General features: G+C 36.4%; 1 protein-coding gene across 1 annotated transcript; it reads right to left on the bottom strand.

Moving 5' to 3' along the window:
- Positions 1-1,451: 1,451 nt before the first annotated feature.
- nrsn1 (neurensin 1) lies at positions 1,452-12,797 on the bottom strand. Its single transcript, XM_026185886.2, has 6 exons — positions 12,644-12,797; positions 5,115-5,230; positions 4,859-4,951; positions 4,603-4,721; positions 4,146-4,333; positions 1,452-4,007 (listed from the first exon to the last, which is right to left on the bottom strand). Exons 2-6 carry the CDS (start codon positions 5,211-5,213, stop codon positions 3,904-3,906), a joined length of 603 nt encoding a protein of 200 aa, XP_026041671.1. The 5' UTR covers positions 5,214-5,230; positions 12,644-12,797; the 3' UTR covers positions 1,452-3,903.
- Positions 12,798-20,831: the final 8,034 nt, after the last annotated feature.

Here is a 20,831-nt window from a genome sequence, read left to right as displayed (position 1 = left end):
TGCAGTGCTGCCTGAGGTCTCAAATATCCGCACAGAGATTTCACCAGACTCTGTGTAGTAGATGTGATATTTAAAGTCTTTGCAATTTTACATTCAGGGACATTATTCAGATGTTTTTTTTTTTTACAAATTGGACAATTTGTCACTGCCTCTGTAAAATGCTCAGTCATTTTACTGACCTGTTGCCAGTTAACCTACTTAGTTGCAAAATGTTCCTCCTGCTGTTTCTTTTTCAGTAGCATTTATATTTCCAACCCCATCACAACTTTTTGAGATGTGTTGCTGCCAAACTCAAAATACAATTTTTCCTGAAATAGTAAAACAACTGTTTTCTTTTCTCTTTGGTGAATAAAATATCGGTTTATGAGATTTTCAAGTCATCAGATTCTGTTTTTATTTACAACTTTTTTGTGGGACGCTCTTGGTTGAATTTTCCAAACAGAACATTCTTAAAACCCTTAAAACTCTAGGCATAGGTCATTATGTTGTTGTTATGAAGACTTAGATGGACTAATATGGACTTAGAGACCTACTATAACTAATGTCTCATGATGCATTAGATCTAGATCTTCAGTCTGTCTTAGTGAAACTGCACTTTGGTCTTTAGCTGCTTTCATCCTGACAGGAAGAAAAGTGATATTTTTGGAGAGCCACTCTTCTCACTCTCATTCAGTGATTTTAATTTGTCATTTTTTTCCTGAAACAAAGTTCCATAAATCCACTATAAACCACCAGCTGCAGGCAGGAAATATGAACTCTGATCTAATTCAGTATGTATGATGGCCCCACTGCCCGCTCATCCCCGCAGCTGTTCAAATTGGGATTCATGCAGTCGATGTGTTTGTGAGTCACCATCCCAAGAGAGATAAGGAACCTGGCTGAGAGGGAGGAGGAAGAACGAGAGAGCAAAGAGCAGGAGACGCAGAAAGCAAAGGAGGTGGGGGCAGAAGTGTGTGAGTCATAAGGCCTGCCTGGTTGAGGTGATGATCCTCAAGATGCTATTTCTGGCGTCACCATTAATTCTGTGTTATCTCCTCCACCAGCTACTGTTTTCTGAGTGTGTATGCATGTGGGCGTGTTCAGTAAGGCCCTAAATAACACACCCTCCAGACTGATTACAAGGGGGGCTTCTACAATGTAAAAATGAACATTATTAACATATTGTTTGAATTAATTTAAATCTATAATTATTTAAACATTGATTTGAATCAATAATCAAAAATTATAATTTTTTCTTGATTAAGAAAAAAAGGGAAGGCACCAGATTTTAAAGAACACAAAGTCCTGCTTAGCTAGTATTGTACAGTATATTTAAATAACCCTGCAGGGAATTTAGGAAGTAAAAGTGTCAGTTGTTTGGCACACATAGATGGCAACTGTGAGATATTAAAGGAAAACAGCAGGGAAGATTAAAGATTAAAATAAGATCAAAAACATTTGACCCTTGTGACAACAGTGAAGTATTTTTTATTTCTGTAGGGAGACATAAACTAAGCCACTTTATACTCCCACTTTATACCACTTTATACCTCTCACTTCTGTTGGGAGGTATAAAGTTTTATCAACAGTTAAGCCACCAGGCTGTCAGTTTACTGCACAGTGTGCTGCAATACAGTTTTCACACATTTCCGATCCACCGATATGTCAGTTTTATTGTGCTGTTCGAAAAATAGACATACTGCATGTAGACACTGATTTATATGTGTTCTTTATCCGATCTGTTCGCAAATAAGGGTAGCATCGTTTTTTATTTAGTGGGATGATCCACTGTTACATCAGGAAAGACTTCAAGTTTGATATATAGCAGAAAAAAAATATCCATTATGGATTAGAGTTTGTAATGCAGCAGGAAACAGCATAACATTACAAACCAGCACTGCCTGTTAAAGTCCTGGCCGCACTAGAAGGTTTGTCCGTAATGGCTTGTTTAACAGCTTGGCTTTTCTTCATGTACTGAAGGCCCGCAGCTCAGTGGCTGTGTATCTTGAAAATGAAATGCCTTGCTTATTACTAGGTTGGTTTTTTTTTGTAGTTACAGCTATGCTTCTGTGTTGCATCTGAGAGTAAATGTGTTAAAATGACACCAGGACTTAGTAGAAAGAAGATTGGAGGTAATTAGAATAATATTGAAAAGGTCAACTTACATTGACAATAGTAGTCAGCATAGCAAATCAACATCTTATAGAGTAAATATACAAGCTGTGCTGCAAGAATTTGATGATGAGATATGGTTTAAAAAAAACTGAAGCTTGTATCTTGGACAGTAGAATTGTTCTAACCAAGTACAGATTTTTTTTACAGTACAGGTTTGTTTATAATGATGAAACAAAAGATACATGTTAAGAAAAACAAACAAAAACAAGCTTTTAAAGTGATAGGGTAGGATTACAGTAATTGTAATAAATATATGTACAACACATGAGGACACAGTGTGTTAAAAAGCAGAAAAACATGGCCGTTACCAGCTTATTGTGCTTCTAAGTTACAGTTACAGTGTGAATTCTTGTATAGCATAAAGGAATGAATAAAACAGGAACCGTCTTAATAATCACTCCTTCAGTTTCACATCCAGTACATAAGCAAATTCTCTATAGTGTAAAAAATGTGGTCCTGGAATTTAACAGCTCTCCGGTGTTAAACATTGCTGACTGTGATATAAATTATTGAGTTTCAAATTTTGTGTGTGATAGTAGGAAGGCATTTATTGAATCTCTTTAATTCATCCATTAGTGCTGTCAGATACAATGTTGCTGCGATCCCATTGGAGAGCTGAACGTGCTCTCATCTTCCCTCCGTTATGTAACCTGTGTGTCACATTGTCTCTCTCGATGCACCCATCTTCATTTTCATGAGTAGCACTGACTCATGTCTGGTAGCTATTAGCATTTTGATTCAAAACAGCGTCTGCTCTGATGGATCTGTGTGTGTCTATGAGCCTTTTGTCACAGGGTGAAAAGGAAACAATGGAAAGGAAAAGGTGGGTAAGCCAGTGTTTAGGTATTAAAAACTTAAAAATAAAGATAGAAGACATGATGAATGTCTTATTTGCTGTATGTTGGAAGTAATCTGACATATCATTGCTGTTCTGCATGCTCTGTCTGGTTCAATGTAACTTTCATCAGCCTGTCTGCTCTTGTGTATTGATTCTGTCTGAAGATTTACTGAAGGAAACAAGGTCACTGGCCTAATAAGACAGAAGATAGACACAGAATCTCCCCATACTGTCTCTTCTAATCTGCATTTATGTCTAATCTGTTAGGACACTGTGAACCTTTAGAAAGGTTAAGACCTTTGAGTTACTACTTTATCAGAAAGGGGAAAAAAAAAGGTATTATAAAACGATGTCGTGCTTTGTCAGCCTGGATGAACGTTTCAGGTAAATATAGTACATTTACACTTTTAACAGCTAATAATTCCAAACATGCACTCATCCTGATGGTCACTAGTCAGAGGTAATGAGTGTTAAGTGGTACATTTGATCATTTCTGGGAATGGGGGACAAAAATTTCAAATATGCCACTTGCTGCCCATCGCCCTCCAGCAGTAACATCATTGCCTTTTACAAAAGTAAGAATTCTCTCAACAGTAAACAAACAGAAAACACGCTCTGTGGAAACTACTGCACTGTGTCACTATTCTGCAGATGTCTTTTCCAGTGAAATTTAAAAAAAATGTTTTCTTAATATTAAAGTTTCATAACATCTGATAAATAAATCCCCTATATTTTGTTCATCCTTTCTAAGTTTTTAAAATCTCATTTTAATGTCAAACAAAATAAGATGAGGAAGCAATACTATTTGTTATGTAAGCTGACCTTTTAAAAAGATAAACTGCACACATGGATCGACATACACACACCGGTCCTCTTACAACTTTCACTTTATGCCTTGATCTTAGCCTTGATCAGGGCTCTGACTTTGTGGTCACTGGCTGGATGTTCTGAACTTTGGTAAGTGTGACTGGCACCTTTCCTTCTCCGGGAGTTGGTGCTCTCATTATTGGAGTACCTGTGGCATAAGCAGTTACTGTGATTTAGATATCCATATTCATATACAAACGCAGAGCCATTTCAACAACCTTTACATTTATTCTGCTTACATTAATTTGAACGTGTTATACTGGGAAAGAAGAGAATGAAAACTTACCAACTGTTGCTTGCAGATCTGCCAACCTCTCCTTAAACTTCTGTTGCAGAAACAATTCTTCTTTGGAGTAGCTTTTGGCAAAGGCAGACAGCAGGAGACCCACAGCCATGGAGGTGCCTCCCACACAGAACAGCACTGCACCAGTCAGCTTACAAACATCCAGTGCACGGTTGAAACTGACGGCATGGCTGTTACAAGAACAGTTCAAAGCAATCATTTATTTGCCACCAAGTCTTTTTGTTCAATATTTATACAACTATTTAGAGTTATTTCTAAATTTAAACATATGCATGTCCTACTAGAACACTGTTCTTGGACATTATTGTCAAGACTAAGAAGTAACACTTCAAATAAAGTTCATGATCTGTTAATTGTAAGTCTATGTAACCTTTACTATTTCAGAATAGCAAAGGTTACCTAAATTCTTTCCCACTCGTACGTTGTACTGTTTCTATACCTGTCAACAAAGAGTAGATCATCTTCACCAAATGCTTCAATCTTGGCTGGAGTGGCATAACCTACCAAAACAACAATGAGGCCCGCAAACAAGATCAAGGTACCGAACGCGAGACAGACCTGTGAAAAGAAAAAGTCAAAAAACAACGAAAGTCAAAAACATATATTGTTATAGTTGTAAATAATTTGGTTAATTTGGTTTATTTTCAGTTCCATTATATTGGTGTCGTTTTGAACAAGCTAAGGGTTAATCTGACCTTCCAGAGTAAAGAGCTCCACCTGCTAGGCAATCTCTGAATCTGAAAATCTTCATCACGTTCCCAGATAGAAGCTGTGCAGTCCTCATAAAACTGGATAAGGAATCAAAGAAAAGTACAGGCATTCTTAAAATTCACATCTTGAACCTAAACCTACAAGAAATGAAGGTTTGGTGATTTTGTGCTTTTATCCGTTTGTGAGTTTCATAGGAGACGTCTTACTTTGTGTGGGTGCTGAGTCTGGTTACACTGTTACCTGGTGTAGGTAGGAGCGGACGCCATACTGCTGGTAGTTCCCACCGGTTTGAACTTGCTCACTATATTCTGACCCACAGATCTCTGAGCAAGAAGTCATCCTTCACATCTGTCTACCTGAGAACACACATAAAAAACACACATCTCCAATAACCTTTAAGCCTGATTTAATTCAAGAGATCTGGGAGGAAACTAAACTCTTGCACCTCTTCTTAATTATATAATGTACATATCTCCCAATATTGGAAACCTCATTTCAATGGGGGAAAATCTAGCTCAAAAACTTCTCGATTCAGCAAGGCAAGAAAAAAAAATGACAGTCAAAAGGAAAGTGTGGGTTTAAATATAATGGGATGTATCTTCATATTCAAAGATTTAGACTTACCGTGAAAGCAGCCTAATATCAGTGGCATTACTAAAGCCTAATAGTACAGCCTTCTGCTCACCACAGCCAAAGCCGCATGGGTGAGGCTATTTCTGTTTTTATACATCATACTTGCAGTAGGAGTTAAAAAAGGCAGTTTGTTTATTTTATTTTTTGTTGTTGTTTGCATACACAGTTTCTGGACAAACTGTTTAAACGCATAATTGCATACACATGTGCAGTACATTTATGCTTTTGTACACATAAGCATGTAGTCACTGTTGTTATGTAACAATGTACTGAAGGAATGGGTGCCATAGGGCATTGAGTTTAATGATGCATTCTGCTTGTCTGCTGTTATAAAATAAAGCGTGACATATTACTCTTTGGATCCAATGATGTTTCAGCTAAATGCAGAGGGTGCTGACATACATAGAAAAATCTTTTTTGTAATGTTTAAAGAAAAACTATTAACAAACATAACTGCATATTGGACTTTGCCTCAACAGTGAAATATGTGAAATATGTAACTATTAGGTGTTAGTTAAAAACTAATAATATCTGTGACCATATGTGAATAGATTTTATGAACATTAATCCCCTACTGACTGAGAGCTAACTGCATTGCACAGTTCTGCTCTGTACAAACCAATTATGCTTCATGTTTTTGTTAGCTAATACTAAATCGACTATTTCTGCTGGACTGAATTACAATAAGAAAAGGGTTTAATTGTGGGAAGGAAATATTGAGTCCACACTGAAAAAAATATGTTGTTGGATTTACTTAATTCAATGGTGGACATTTGTTGCACACAGATGTTTTGCTTCGGCAGCAACTTAAACAATTGAGTTAAATTAACACAATTTATTCATGTTCAATAAACCTGTGCGATTTGTGTTGATAAAATGTGACTTAAACATGTTTTGATGAAGTAATTTGAGCTCTTGGAATATTTTAATCCTTCACAATTTTCTCACGTTATCCCAACACGATTCAATAACTTTTACCCAATACTACTTGGTCACTTAAATACTACATGTTATCTTCAAATTACATTTTGCTATTATATTCTAGTATCAAATACACAATTTTCAAATGGAGGCCTTATAACAGATTGTATTGTTCTCTTCCAAGATGGTTGCTGGCATCCACTAGTAACCTTTCAAAACAAAATGTCTAATTTCACTGCAGTAGGTAAAGAATTAAACTGACATTACTCCTCCACTGAATCTACATAAATCAACAGTTAAATAATGTCAGTTCTTCCGTGTTCTCTGGAATCAATCACAGTAAAGAAATTAGACTGTTTCTTTTGAAAAATGTTGGGAAAGAACAAATCAAAACATTCTATTTAAGGCCTCTGACATCAAGATTCAGTTAAACAACAATTATAACTAAACAATTTGAGATAATGTTAGTTTCCATTAACATTAAATTAGGTTACTGAATTGGCAAACACCTTCCTATTAACATTACCCATTTTACCCCAATAACTAAAGAAATTAGCACTTGCAGGTCAAAACCTTTATTCAAGAGACGCAAAAATAACATTGATACAGTGACTGTCAAAAATTACAGCACTGATCATACTGTGACATCTTGGTTCAAAACAGCACACTTAGAAATATTCAACGTTCTTTACTTCAACTGAATGAAATTGAAAATACCATTTCACACGACCCATATGGGATATTTAGACTGTATAACTGTTCACGCTACATCTCTTCACTAGTAAAAGAAAGAAAAAATACAAAGAGAAATTTAAAAATGCTGCCAAAATGCTGTACAGAGCAAAAGGAAAAACAAACAACAACAACAAAAACGGCTCGTCCTCATGGCAGTTGCAGTGTATATAAAAATGAACCCTGCGATCTGTTCCTGGAATTGAGCTTCAAAAATGCAGCAGAACAAGTGTGAGATTTAAATGTCCTCTCACCTAGAGCTGATCACCTCACATGCATAACAGTGAGCTTTGTTGCAGGAGCAGTTTTGTCTTAGTTGTGAGCTTTCCTTGAGAGCTGAGTTGCATCCAACTCCATTACCACCCTTTGAATCACCTCAAAAGTGTAGCAGAGTTGTGATGGGTAACTCATGTTGAAGGAATAAAAAAGGTCCAAACAGCATGGCTACTGCAAAGGTCACGTTATCCAGATCTTGAAGAACAACATCAGAAAAGTCATTGCCTGGCGCATCCTCTGGAGACAGATGTTCATTGTGGTTTTCTCAATCTGTGCAGTGGCCTCAGTCAAGTCCTGGTTAAACACAAAACATTTCTTTAAGATTCCTTTTTAAACTCATCTCTTTTGAATCTACCAGTTCTAATGTTAGAGTAATTTAAACCAATGCAAGCAACATAGTAAATAGCTATAGCCAAAGAGTGGCCTGCCATGCTGCCATTCATGGTCTAACAGAGTTTCTAAGAGAGGGTGAAAAACATAATAATTTCAAATGCTTTACATTAGTTTTTGTTAGAAAGACACCGGCCCATCAGAAATCCAGGTTATGTCACTCAGAAGATGTTAGAATTTAGACTTTCAGCCCCACAATTTGGTTAGCTGTTGGTCAGTTGGTCATTTTTTCAAACAAAAGCTAATGTAAATATTGGTGGGATTTTCCTTTGTTCATTAGAATGACAAATTTAAAGTTTTTTCACACTGATGTGACCCCTAATACAGGGGTGGGGCCTCAAGGGGGGGCGGCCGAGTTCACTACCAGGCCTCATGTGAACTTCAAATTATTAAAGAGGACTACTGGTCCTAACCAGTCCAATGAGGATCAAGTGGATAACTAAATGCATTTTTAAATGTTGCAAATCCACAATCTACTCATAAAACACTCACCATGAACTCCTGCACCAAGATGTTGCAATTGTCTTTCACACAGATGTGGAGCACTTTGATGAGGGACTCCGAGCATTAATGTCATCCTTGACTATTATAACAAAGAAAACAGAGATTTGTGAACTTTTCAGTAGCACAGAAGAAAATGATCCCAGACAAAAACTCTTGACTTTTTAAACCAGTCAACATGCAACACCAGCATCTACAAAGCAATATCAAAAGTTCCTGTTTGACATCAACTTTATGGATATATAGTTTCCAGAACATATATTTTTTTAAAAAAGATAAATTTTTCTCAGTGGGCCAGTAAATGCATGACGAAAATTATGGCATCCTTTTAGTGGAATCATTACTCACAGGTAATAGTTGACTGTTTCAATGGATGTAGCATAAAAATCTTTTACTGACCTAATGCAATACATATACACTTTGTAGTTCAAGAATTTTAAAGTTCTTACTGTCATAATGGCAGCTACATCCTTTAGCTTTGTGCACTGTTCCCCCGATCACTTTGCAAACACTTTCAGCAGACTGTCAGAGAGAAACTCAGCTCCGTCAGAAACCTTGACTGTAAAGGCATGGTTGGGATGCACTGGAATGCTGCATTTTATCTGAAATGACATAAAATTATTTTGAAATAACAGCAGGCACTGTGCTTGGTTAATCAGTAATGTTTTGTTGAATAAAAACTGTGTTTCCAGATCTTATGGGATTAAAAAAAATCCAAAGATGTTTGTTTCTGATTTGCAACCCAACAACCCACAAGTTACAACCTCATTTCAGTTCAAGTGTGCATTAATGCGAGTCCAGTAATCACCTTTCTGGCAATACATACAGGTATAAGATAAACCTATGGCAGATTTTGGATCTCTCAGTTGTATTAATAGGGTGAGTATGCATGCACCTAATAATTATAAAAAACCTATTATAATTAAGTTACAGAAACGAAAATAGAATATACTTTCTTACCATAACACCTTGAACCCACAATCCATCAGCTGACTCCTGGTGAAATGCAGAATAGATGTGGTCTCTCAATGTGCATCAACAAAAACAAAAACAAAAACAAAAGGACAGCAGGTGAGGGCAGGAGGGGTAGGGATGTAAGCTAGCATAATGCCGCTGATGATATTAGCTAAAGCTGTTCAATGTCCAAAATCTCACTAACACCACGGTGCAGTAAATACACAATGTAACTGAAGAGTCAGTTGACAAATCTATTCACACAGAAAACCAAATTATGTTATGAGTGCCTCGTAATTAGGTTTAATGTGATATTACGGCTCTTGTGCCAAAGACAAATTCAAATGAAAAAGCGCCAATTCTTTGACAACAGATAAAACAGCAAATAAGCTAACGGCTCTTTTTTAGCATGTTACATGGCGACACTCTAGACGTTTAACTACATTTGGCTGAAATATGGTAAACATTAATTCAAAAAATCAAGACATACCAAAAACGTAGAGTTGGCTGCTCGACTTGACTGAGATGGATGCCTTTTTTAAACCACGATCCAAAGCCCGCGAGATGAAATCACGCGTGGTTTCACGAGATTTAACGTTGCTATCTTATTGACTTACTTCACCTGAACATGATATGAACAATTTAATACACCCTTTCTGCATATCATGTAGTTTTTACACTATATAGTTACATTTAACTTTAAAACATGAGGCAATTGTGTTAAATGCATGCAAGATGCTTACATAAATCCAAGAGATGGCCAGTCCCTTTTTTTCAGTGCATATATGTTAAAATGTGATCATGCTCTTTCAAGTAAGACACTGGTATACAATGCATTGTGGTTGGAATAATGAAAAAAAAAACTAAGTGTCTAACCTCATAAGAAAACCACTGGCCTGATATTGTAAAACTCATCAGTTAGATGTCAGACATAATAGTACATGAAATTACATACCTCTTGTAGCTGGAACCACATTATACCAAACTAGCGAGTAAATTATTTACAATATTATTATTAAAAGAAAAACATTATTTTTTTTAATTAAATTCAATTTCTTTATTGTCCCACAAGGGGAAATTAGTTTAGTTTAGCAGCAGGATATAAATAAACAGAACAATACTATAAAATAATAATGACAATAATAATAGTATATAATAATATATAATAATCATCTATATAAATTCATAGTTAATTACACATTACTAAATAACTAAATTACTAAATAACTTCACTTTTAACTAATTAGTAATCTTATATAATATGTTTTTTTTCCATCAGTTTCTATGATATCAAATTTAAAAAATCATTAATAATATAGTATTGTGCATTACATCATAGTCAATGTCAGACGATAACACCTCACACACATCAGCACACATTGCATTTTATAAAACATATTGGTTGTTTGTTTGTTAGTTTGGTTTTAATCATTCCTAGACACTATCATTCTAAGGTAATAATGGTTTATTTGCTGATCAGTGATCCAAACCTCTTGTGAAAGACCTCTTGCTCACATTTGCATGCACTGGACATTTATAATATGCAGGGTTAATGGTGTAAACCACAACATTAAGCTGCCCAAACCTAACCATCTAGCGAAGAAAACGTTAACAGTAATTGAAACAGATTGTGATCTTAATGTTCAAACTCCTGTTACACTTCACATATATTATAAACCTGATGTTCACCTTTGTAATAGTCATTCAAATAATGTTAATAGAGGCAGTAAACAATATTATCAGTCATAATCTGAAGCTTTACAGTTAATATCTAAACAACATTTTTAAATGAAAGTTCTACAGCCAAATTATATGTGGATGAGTTGTAGAGTAAATCATATAAAATCAATTTACTAATGCAAAGTGTACAGTGATAGTGCAATATGAAAGAGTCCTACAGGAGGAAATTTGAGTGGACATGTCAAGTATTTTTTAACCTCCAACCCACAGTGCTATTAATATGGTTACACAACTCTAGTTTAAACTGTCGGTTTGCTTATTTTTACTTAGCTTTTATAGTTACCATTACATAATCAGTGGACCTGATGATGTTTATACTTTTGTCTGTTTTATTTATGTACTCCATAGTCACAAAATAGTTCAAAAAGTTTTTAATTGGCGTAAACTAACCATATGACAAATACCAACAAAGGGTTAGTTCACTTTGTCTTCATTGTTGTAATTATAAGTAAGTAGATAAAGGACACATTCTCTCTCTGTGCAAACAACAGCTCTCATGTTGCTACTCTACCCAGCCAGTGCCTCTTATCTGAAATGCTGCATACAGATGAGGCACACTCTTCCCTAGTACGTTTACCTTTGTCACACACAGCTTAATTGTACAAAGTACAGAAGAATATTTATATTGTACTCATATATCATGTACCTGAAAAATGAACAATGAAAGCTTGAGTTTGCTGACTGACTGTTAGTTTTAATTTTCTGTTTTTTTAGTTGTTGAGTCAACAACAAGGTGTAATTCAAATTTAATTCAGTCTGTTAACTTTAATGGGAACTTGTTATAATAGCTTTTAAGAAAACAAACATTTTTAATTAGAATGGCTTGAATAACTTTAAACAACATCCAATCTTTAACTAATCTTCAATCAGCTGTTGTGTGTTTCCTTTCTACAACAGATAAAACAAGACATAAAAATAAAAGTAAATCAAACACAAACATTTTAACCCATCTCGGTTAAAAATCAGAGCTGTTAGGACAAATCAAACCGGAATGTCTTGATATAACGGTCCAAACATATCAGCACCACTGACCGTGGTGCTGAAAATCATTCAGCCTTAACCCAGCAGGAAAACACACAGACGTAATATGTGACGCCAGTCTGAAAATAGACTTCATCCACTCGCCCTCCCAACCCCCTATGAGATTGAGACCCACTGCACCGTTGAAGCTTAACCTTGCAAATGTGGACTTCACGTAAAAAAACAACACAAAAAACGTCCAAATCAAGTTGGCTGATATTGTAACCACTTGAGAAAAAGTAGCTAATCCTTTAGCATGAAATGACATACGCCGAAGAAACGTATTGGAGAAACGTTGTTCCATGTCATTAAGACAGCAACGCCCGAAACGAGTTTAAAGTAAGACAGAAATACTCGACATAGAAAAAATGAGATACAAATGAATGCACGGTGATTAAAACAAACATTACTTTGACATTGTCAACACGGAAGCTTCTTCCAGATGTGCAGCGGTGCATGGAGGACACGACTGAAGGAGTCTTCTTAGAAAATGTGAGTTCTCGGTGTGCTACTAACAAAAACAACAACCCGCACCGATGCTACAGCACTATCCCCATATTTCCAAATAATAATAATAATGATGATGATAAATCGCCATTTACCTGTCATTACCAGCTCGGAGAGTGATCATTCGCTGCTCTTCCCTTAGCCGGGTCCCATCACTCTACAGTCACCCCTCTCTCTCTGTCGATGATTCACATTTTCACGCTGTCTACTGCGCAGGCGTTCCATCCATGACAGTATATGATTCAGTAACGATTATAAATAACCAGGCAGGAGGGATGGAAGGATTAGAAAAAAAGAATTTCATTCATAATTTTACAGATAGATAGATAGATAGATAGATAGATAGATAGATAGATAGATTTCAAGGGGAACAAGTCAGAACAAAGTCAGAGAACATGCAATGGTACAGAGTGACGTAAAACATATATTTTTTTCTGGTCACATTCCAGAGCTCTCTATTTTTAGCTCACTTGGTGACATAAATGGCTGAAGGAAGTGTTAGTCACCATATCAGCAATCATCATGAAGGAGGTGGAATCTAAAAGAGCAAACTATATTGCGCCTCAGAAATAAAGTCCATGCGGAATAAAGAAAGAATAAGAATGGCAGACTTAGTTCCCCATTTGCCTTGCTCATGCCTTGCTTTAATAATGTAATTGACATTTTTCTTTCAGCTTTTAGAAAAATGTTAGCTTTTTTTGATACAGGCTTTGGAATTTAAGTTGTATAAAGAAAACCTGTCACTGTTTGTTTTGTTGACTTGGTTGTGGAGAAAGACAGAACAGGTTTAATAAAATTTGTCTTTTATTGGTCAAAAGGCGTAATTGTAAGTGACTGGAGCAGAAAAACAACAGGAGAACAAACAAGGGCTGGACCATTCAAATTTTAAAGAGTGATTTGGCAGAAAGGTAACTGAGAAAGTTCATCTCTTTATTTTGAATGACTGATAGTGCACGCTGAAAAGTCTCTGTGCCGCAATCAAATCACAGTAAAGGAATTCTTAAGTTTTTCTAGTGGAAAGGTAGTGAAATATCCACTATGAAAGTCATTGGATATATATGAAGTGATGCTGTAATGTCTTGAAAAAGAGGTCAAGTTACCTTATGCTTCAAATCAACATGTTTTCTTTTACCTGTATTAGGAAAGTAAAGTTGCCTTCATGCTTTTGTTGCACTGGAAATGTAATAATGTAAGATCAAAGTATTACATGTACAACCAGCATCGCAAAAATGTTGCTGTGCACAGCATTATTAAAATAGAATCCAGTGACTTGGAACCGCATCAGTTTTTTAAACTGAAAAAAACCCCTAGAATTTGCTGGCAGCAATACATCAAAAAAGTTTGGATAGAGACAGCAAAAACTGGAAAAGTAGATGGTAGCAAAAAGAAACACCTGGAGGAACATTTTGAAACTAATAAGGTTAACTGGCAAAAGGTCAGTTAAATGACTGTGTATAAAAAGAGCATCTTAGAGAAGCTGAGTTCCTCTGAAGTAAAGATAGGCAGATGTTCACAAATCTCAAAGAAATGCATGGAAATTGTGGAATAGTTTCAGCATAATGTTCCTCAACATAAAGTTCCAAAGACTCTGGGTCAGTCATGCAAATGAATGCACAGGCTCTGTTCATTGTGCAATCCACATGTGGAGGTAAAAGCTCTATTATGAACAAAAAGAAGCCATGATATGTGAACATGAACCAGAAACACTTCTGGATTATTTGGGTTAAAGCTCATTTATCATTGACTGAGGCAAAGTGGAAAACTGTTCTGTGGTCAGATTAATTGAAATTTGAAATTCTTTTTGGGAAAACATGGAGGCCACATCCTCCAGACTAAAAAAAAGGAAAGGGACCATCTGTCTTTTTTCTGCGCTCTGTTCAAAAGCCTGCATCTCTGATGGAATGGGGTTGCATTAGTGCCTATGAAACTGGCAGCTTGCACATTTGAAAAAGATATCATCAGTGCTCAAAAGTATATTAACAGCAACCTGTATTTAAAGCAACACACAGCTCCTTTGCACATGTGATCTTTTTCAGGGAAGGCCTTTCACATTTTAGCAAGACAATGTTAAACCATCTTTTGCATCAGGTAATAAGGTAATAAGGTAATGAATGAAATAAATAAAGTAAATGGAAGGCTGTTGAATAATGATAGGGGATTTTTTTTTTTATCTGTTTACCACTGGTTAACAAGACAACTCTACTGCCAGATGATGTGCCTGTGCAATGACACCACAGCATACTAATGCTTTTTTATTTGGACAAAATGTTCTGTTATTGTTCTCTGTATTGCTCTGTCTCTGTCCCTCGCTCTCTTTGCCTCTCTCTCACTCTCTCTCTCTATCTCACTGAGAGAGAGGTTTCTATGGCAACCTGAGAAGGTCACCTTCAGGAAGTTCTCTGTGAGCTGTGCAGAATGCCAGTTGGATAATCAGGCTTCCTGTAATGACTGATGGCAAACCATAGCTCATTAGAGAGAGACAGCACTGAGCTGCAGAGAGCAGGGCCGAGTATTGGTCACAGTAGAATAAAATAATAAAATGTTTATATTAAAGGTATGCTACTTAAATACTGTGTGTCTGGTGTTTGTTTGGCTAACAGGTTGTTCACCTACAACACACTTAGTGTGAAATACAGCACAATAATTACTAAATGGATGCAGGTTGTGTAGCTATAGAAGGCACATAGCTTTTAACACTACAGTAAATAGGATAAGAAATATATATAAGAAAGAAAGCATCTCATATTGCTCATGTTTGCTTCTTGGCATATCACTTAAGTTAACTGATATATAGGGTGATGGTACCTGGCAACCCGCCGGACATTGTGACCTACATTAGCAGTGATGCTGCAGCCGGAGTACATTATGACTCAAGATGCCTTTTGTGTATAAGTGTATGACAGCTGATTATGAAGGAAACTCCAATTTTACCACAAGCTATCCTGCAGCCCTGAAATGGTTTGACAGTAATGATAACAGGTTTGCTAAATCAACCTCTTTACTTTTGGGGACTTCCAGAGTTTGCCTTCACCTCAAGGTTAACTGCCTCATCCCCTGTAATTATACAGTATTTTAAAAAGTACAACTTTGTGTTTATTTAAATAAAAAGGGGTTTGCATGCAGATTTAAGTACTACTGAGGTGGACATTTCTCATGCAGAGTAAAACTGAGGTTATGTTTTGTAAAGTTTGTATTGTGCATTTTATTAGATGCTCAAATTTATCCGTAAAATTTTCATGACACAGATATAAGATACAATGAAATGCTGTATTAAAAAACTAAGCTGCATGGAAGCATAATGGCATATACATTAGCATTAAATTTCAAAAGCAGACAGTGCTTTTTTCTTGTGCTTTCTGCTGGTTATAGAAGAATGCTTTCTAAGATATGCATTACCACTTACTGTGTGTTGCCTGAAAAGCTGCAAACTGGTTACACCCTTGTCTACTTCACACTGTGCATCCAAGCATCACACCCATTTCTTGAAAGAATCAAACAAGGATGTATGGACTTTTTCCTGTGTATTATGTTAATAGCAACACTTAATTATTTTTTTTCTTTTATCTGAGATAGTAGCAGGATAGGAAGGAACACAAGCTGTGGAGATGGAGCGTGATACTCTGTGTATTATTCTGTTTGGAAGTCTTACAGTATGTCCAGGCATTCATGATGATATTACTCTGAGAAAACCCACCATCCATGTAAATTTTGCTGCACATCACAAACCCATGGCAATAATATTATCTGTTGGCAGCTTTATAAACTGAATTGAACTAAACTGAACGGAACACCATGATAGGCATGGTGAGGGACCAGTACAATATTGGGCAAGTAGTTTTAATGTTGTGGCTGACGGGTGTAATTTTTCAATGAAATGTAAAAAAATAAATAAATAAATAATAAAGTTTGGAAAGTTCTCATTATCTAGTTACAGAGTAAAACAGCAACATAGCTATAATATTGTGCTGTTAGCAGGGTGTCATTGTTACCATGTTAAAAATCAAATGTTTCAAGATAAACTTTCACTTGTTAATAAGCTGGTGTATTGTTTCTCATGGGAAAGTGGAACAATAACATTTTAACAAGATTTTACTGAAGTGTCCCTTCACTTGGCAAGCTACAGTTCCTCTGTTTTAAATGTTTACAGGCATTTGTTTATGCACCTCTCTTAAGGTTTTATTCTAGGCATTTTAATAAGGTTCAGGTCTGGACTTTGGGCCTCTGCATCACCTTGATTCTTTTCCTTTTTGGCCATTCTGTTGTAGATTTTCTGCTGTGCTTGGCATCATTGTCCTGTTGCATGACTCAGTTTTTACCAAGCTTCAGCTGTTGGACAGATGGCCTCACATTTGATTCTAGAGTACTTTGGTATACAGAGATGTTCATGGCTGATTCAGTGTTGTGGCTGCAACAGAAGCCATTTTATTCTCCTTTGCTCTATGATTTCCCCTGTTCTCGTCTGTGGTCTTGTGTTCTTCCGCTGCAAATTTATTTCATTATACTCTGATTTATATGGTGAACCTTCTCTGGAAGTTACTGGTCATGTATAGGAAAATGTTGTCCAATTAGCCTTTTTTTCCACCAACCATTCATTTCATGATGCAGTGTTCAAGTGGCACTAATCTTAAATAAATATTTTTCACATATTTAAAATAAATATCTATATTGAATTGGTAGAAAAGTACACCTTATTAAGCTATTTTGCCTCGAGAGTTGTGTATTTGATTATGTCACCATAATTTATATACACTATATCTTAAAAGCTATATTAAGCACCCATATAACTGAGTCTTATTTAGAGGTAGGGAGGGGGGGGGGGGGGACACTTTAAGCTATTCTGTTAGTGTGCTCTAAATTATACTACACAGTAAGGCTCATTATGATTGGATAATTCTGGATAATTTGATCTAATAGACATAATATAAGCAAATCAAGTCAGTTATATTTCTATAACCCAGTCTCAAAAATCACAATTTCAATCAATTGGCTTTGCTATCTGTACAACATACAAATCTATCTTCCATTAGCCACTAAATCTTAACAAGAAAAAAATCCCATGGTGACAGAGATGTTATAAATGAAAATATCAGATAAATAATTTAAGCATCTCATGGCAATACATTATTTGCCATCAATCTACCGACGTCAACACCCACACTGCAGTCAATATTAACTTTCTGCTAACAAGCCTGACATCTACTGGACTTCGTGGGAACTGCAATAACAGTAAACAAATTCAGCCTAGCCTCAGCACCATTACATACTATCTAGACACTGACCTACATTCGTCAAACATTTACTGATATTATTATGTGTACTGTTTGACAGTCATTTTAAGGTAGACTATGATTTTAATACTTAAATTAAGTTTTAAAAAAGTTTTACAGCATTTGATGTCGGTGCAGCCAATGAAAACTTGAAACATTCTGCTCATGAAATAAAATAATCTGCAACTGGAGCTTTTCCTCGATGCCAAGGCTTGTGCAATAGCTCTTTGATATAATGTGATTTATTTATTTCCTGTTATATTATATTATGATGAGAATTGGAGGCACAGAGGAAATGAAAGCTGATTCTTTGCAAAAGCTATTACAATTGTGAAATGTGCATCCATAATTCAACATTTCTGAACTGAAGTTTCAAGATTTCTTACACAGAAACTAATTAATGTTTTCTTGTTATTTTTTTTTCAAGTGAGACAAAAGATAAGAAAGATTTTGTAGTAGTGATCGTAGCTGCATTGCATTTGCTCTCCCTGCCTCTCTTATATTGTATGATAGATGGAGAGAAGGAAGACCAGATTTATCCATCTTGAATCCTTAGCCTTGGTGTTGTGGCCTATTTGTCATCTTATTGATTCCTCAGTCAATCTGCCATTCCAGGGCTGGAAGCTTGGACTTTCCACTTGGACTTGGACCATGCTGTATTTCATAAACCACTGACTGGAGGGGGCAAAAGTGCCATTGTGATGGAGGTGATCTTTCTCTTTGGAGAGAAAGCTGTCAAAGTTATAGCTGTACAGACATTAAACCAAGGCAGCATTTATTCAGTTGGAAAGAATTGTGGTGAGAAAAAAAAAGTAAGATAGAGCAGTAATCTTTGGTTAAATTAATTGGTTTATCTTTAGCTTCATTCTTATATGGGCCATGAGCCCTGTAAGCCAGTAATATGGGAAGAAGTAATTGAGAGAAATCCCATATCTATAAATGCTAATGTAATTCTGACACAGGCCCTTCAGTAATGGCATCCATGTAATGTATTGTGACCAAAAAAGGATCAGTTTCACATCATTTTCAGTAAACTAATAATGATGTTTATCCTTAATTATAATTATCCTTATGCTCCCATCATGCTTTAATAAACAGAGAAGACTGGGATTTTCAAAGTTATGGATTTGAAGGCAAATAGAGAGGAAATATGATCTGAAAGGAGCTGTCAGGTATAAATCCTATACATCGTCCAACACAAAATTATTAATAGCCAGTAACACTTAATGCACATGCCCTGCCACGCACACATTATGAGCACAGATTGCTGGGTCAATAGCCTGATGTCCCTGTAGTTACCTACCCCCACATTTTTAGCTGTTTTAATTGTACCATTTGTGCACATGTGCGCTGATGGTGGTCGTCTTTCACTGGTCTATCAGGCTTGATGTATGGGTCTCAGCTGTAATAGTCTCTTTCCTCTGCAGGCACAACATCTCTTATAAGAAGCGCACTTAACAACAATTAATCACGCTGAATCACACCCCACAGGGTCACACTCTCTCTCACACACTTGTTTCAAGCCATTTAACTGAGAACTGCCAAAAAAGTATAATAAATATAAGATTTTTTTTTTAAAAGGATAGAGCAGTTCCCCAGAAAGGTTTGGTTTATTAAGTTTCTTAATTTAGGAAGAACACGTAGCATGTAGCAAAACGAGCACTGCAAGCAAACATGAAAAGATCAACCCATAGCTGAAATACAGCAGAGGGAAAAACATGATTTCAAATCTGCAGCTATTTATTCAGGGGTAAAGGAGGACCTGTTATTAATTAATAAGTGTGTGGTTGTGTGTTATTACCTTAAGCACTTTGAGTTTATCTTCCATTCCCAATTAAATGAAGATCAAAATGCAAAAAAAAACAGGAAAAATCACACGAGCCACGCTATGCTGAAGACTTTATTTCATGAGCTACCGTAAATGTGAAGATCCAAACTTCTTTTGCTTTTATGATAAGCAAATGTATGAAAAAAAGCTACTACTTTACTTTTTGTTTGAATGTTCAGACGAAATTCAAGTGCCTCACACACACACACACACACACCTACACACACACGCACACACACTTATTTGCTAAACACAAATGCAAGAGTTTTTTTGGAGTGCAACTTGAGTGTAGAATGTAACCTTACACCTGCCTCACAGCTGGCAGGGTAAGGTTGGGTTCCTCTGGGTTTTAATATGACACACCAACACACAACCCACCCATCCACCCACCCACACACACATGCACACACAGACACACACAACCACACTACAGTATGCTTGCCTATCTTCAGCTCTTTTTGTACTTTTCCATCTGCCCTTCAGTTTACTCCCCTCCTCAAACCCCCTCTACTTTGTTGCGCTTCCCCCTTTACTCTGCATCTCTGTAATTGGTCATTTAAATGAAAAAAGCCTCAAATTGGAGGATTAAAGGTGATAGAGAGAGAGAGAAGAGAGAGCGAGGGAGAGGGTGAGTGAGAGAGAGAGAGGGCTAGAGTCCCATGGTAATATGGCAGACAGTCTCCAAGGGTTGTCCTTAAGAACAAAAGCATCTGGAAGAGGCCTCCTTTGCTCTCTCTGTTACCCTGGTTACAAGCTGGCAGCTTGTGCATGTTTGCAAAGTCTGTGAGTCTGCAATGTAAGTATTTGCTAGGTTGGCCAGGTTCCTGATTGCATGATTGTTGGATTTACAATTAATAATAAAAAGATTGTTTTTCATTTTAGAGATGATGCATAAATGATCTGATTCTCATGATGAACATAACAATTTTTGTGGGGAAAATCTAAACAGATTAGAGCAACTGTTAGTCAGTGGAAGGCATTCAAAAGTTTAAACGTCCAAGTGTGCATTTGTCTCTCTGTGTGTATGAAAGTGTGCTTGTATATGTGTATAGACAGGATGGCTGGCAAGCAACTGTCACCACGTGGCAACAGCCAACCACGCTTCACTTCTGGCCACGCCAGGATCTCCAATTACAGGAGCCAGCTTTGCCAAAAGCCCCTTCTTTTCCTCTCAATAGATAGGATGAC

Source organism: Astatotilapia calliptera, chromosome 11 (genome assembly GCF_964374335.1).
Source record: "Astatotilapia calliptera chromosome 11, fAstCal68.1, whole genome shotgun sequence".
NCBI classification, from domain to species: Eukaryota; Metazoa; Chordata; class Actinopteri; order Cichliformes; family Cichlidae; genus Astatotilapia; species Astatotilapia calliptera.
The sequence above is the reverse complement of the archived record's forward strand: the minus strand, read 5'-3'. Positions and strand labels throughout refer to the sequence as shown.

Excerpts from the sequence above, each read along its gene's own strand:
- nrsn1 (XM_026185886.2), bottom strand. The coding sequence starts at position 5,213 with ATGACTTCTTGCTCAGAGATCTGTGGGTCAGAATATAGTGAGCAAGTT. Across the intron at positions 4,334-4,602 it reads GATCTACTCTTTGTTGACAG|CCATGCCGTCAGTTTCAACC; the intron begins GTATAGAAACAG and ends TTCTTGTAACAG. Across the intron at positions 4,008-4,145 it reads AGATCTGCAAGCAACAGTTG|GTACTCCAATAATGAGAGCA; the intron begins GTAAGTTTTCAT and ends CTTATGCCACAG.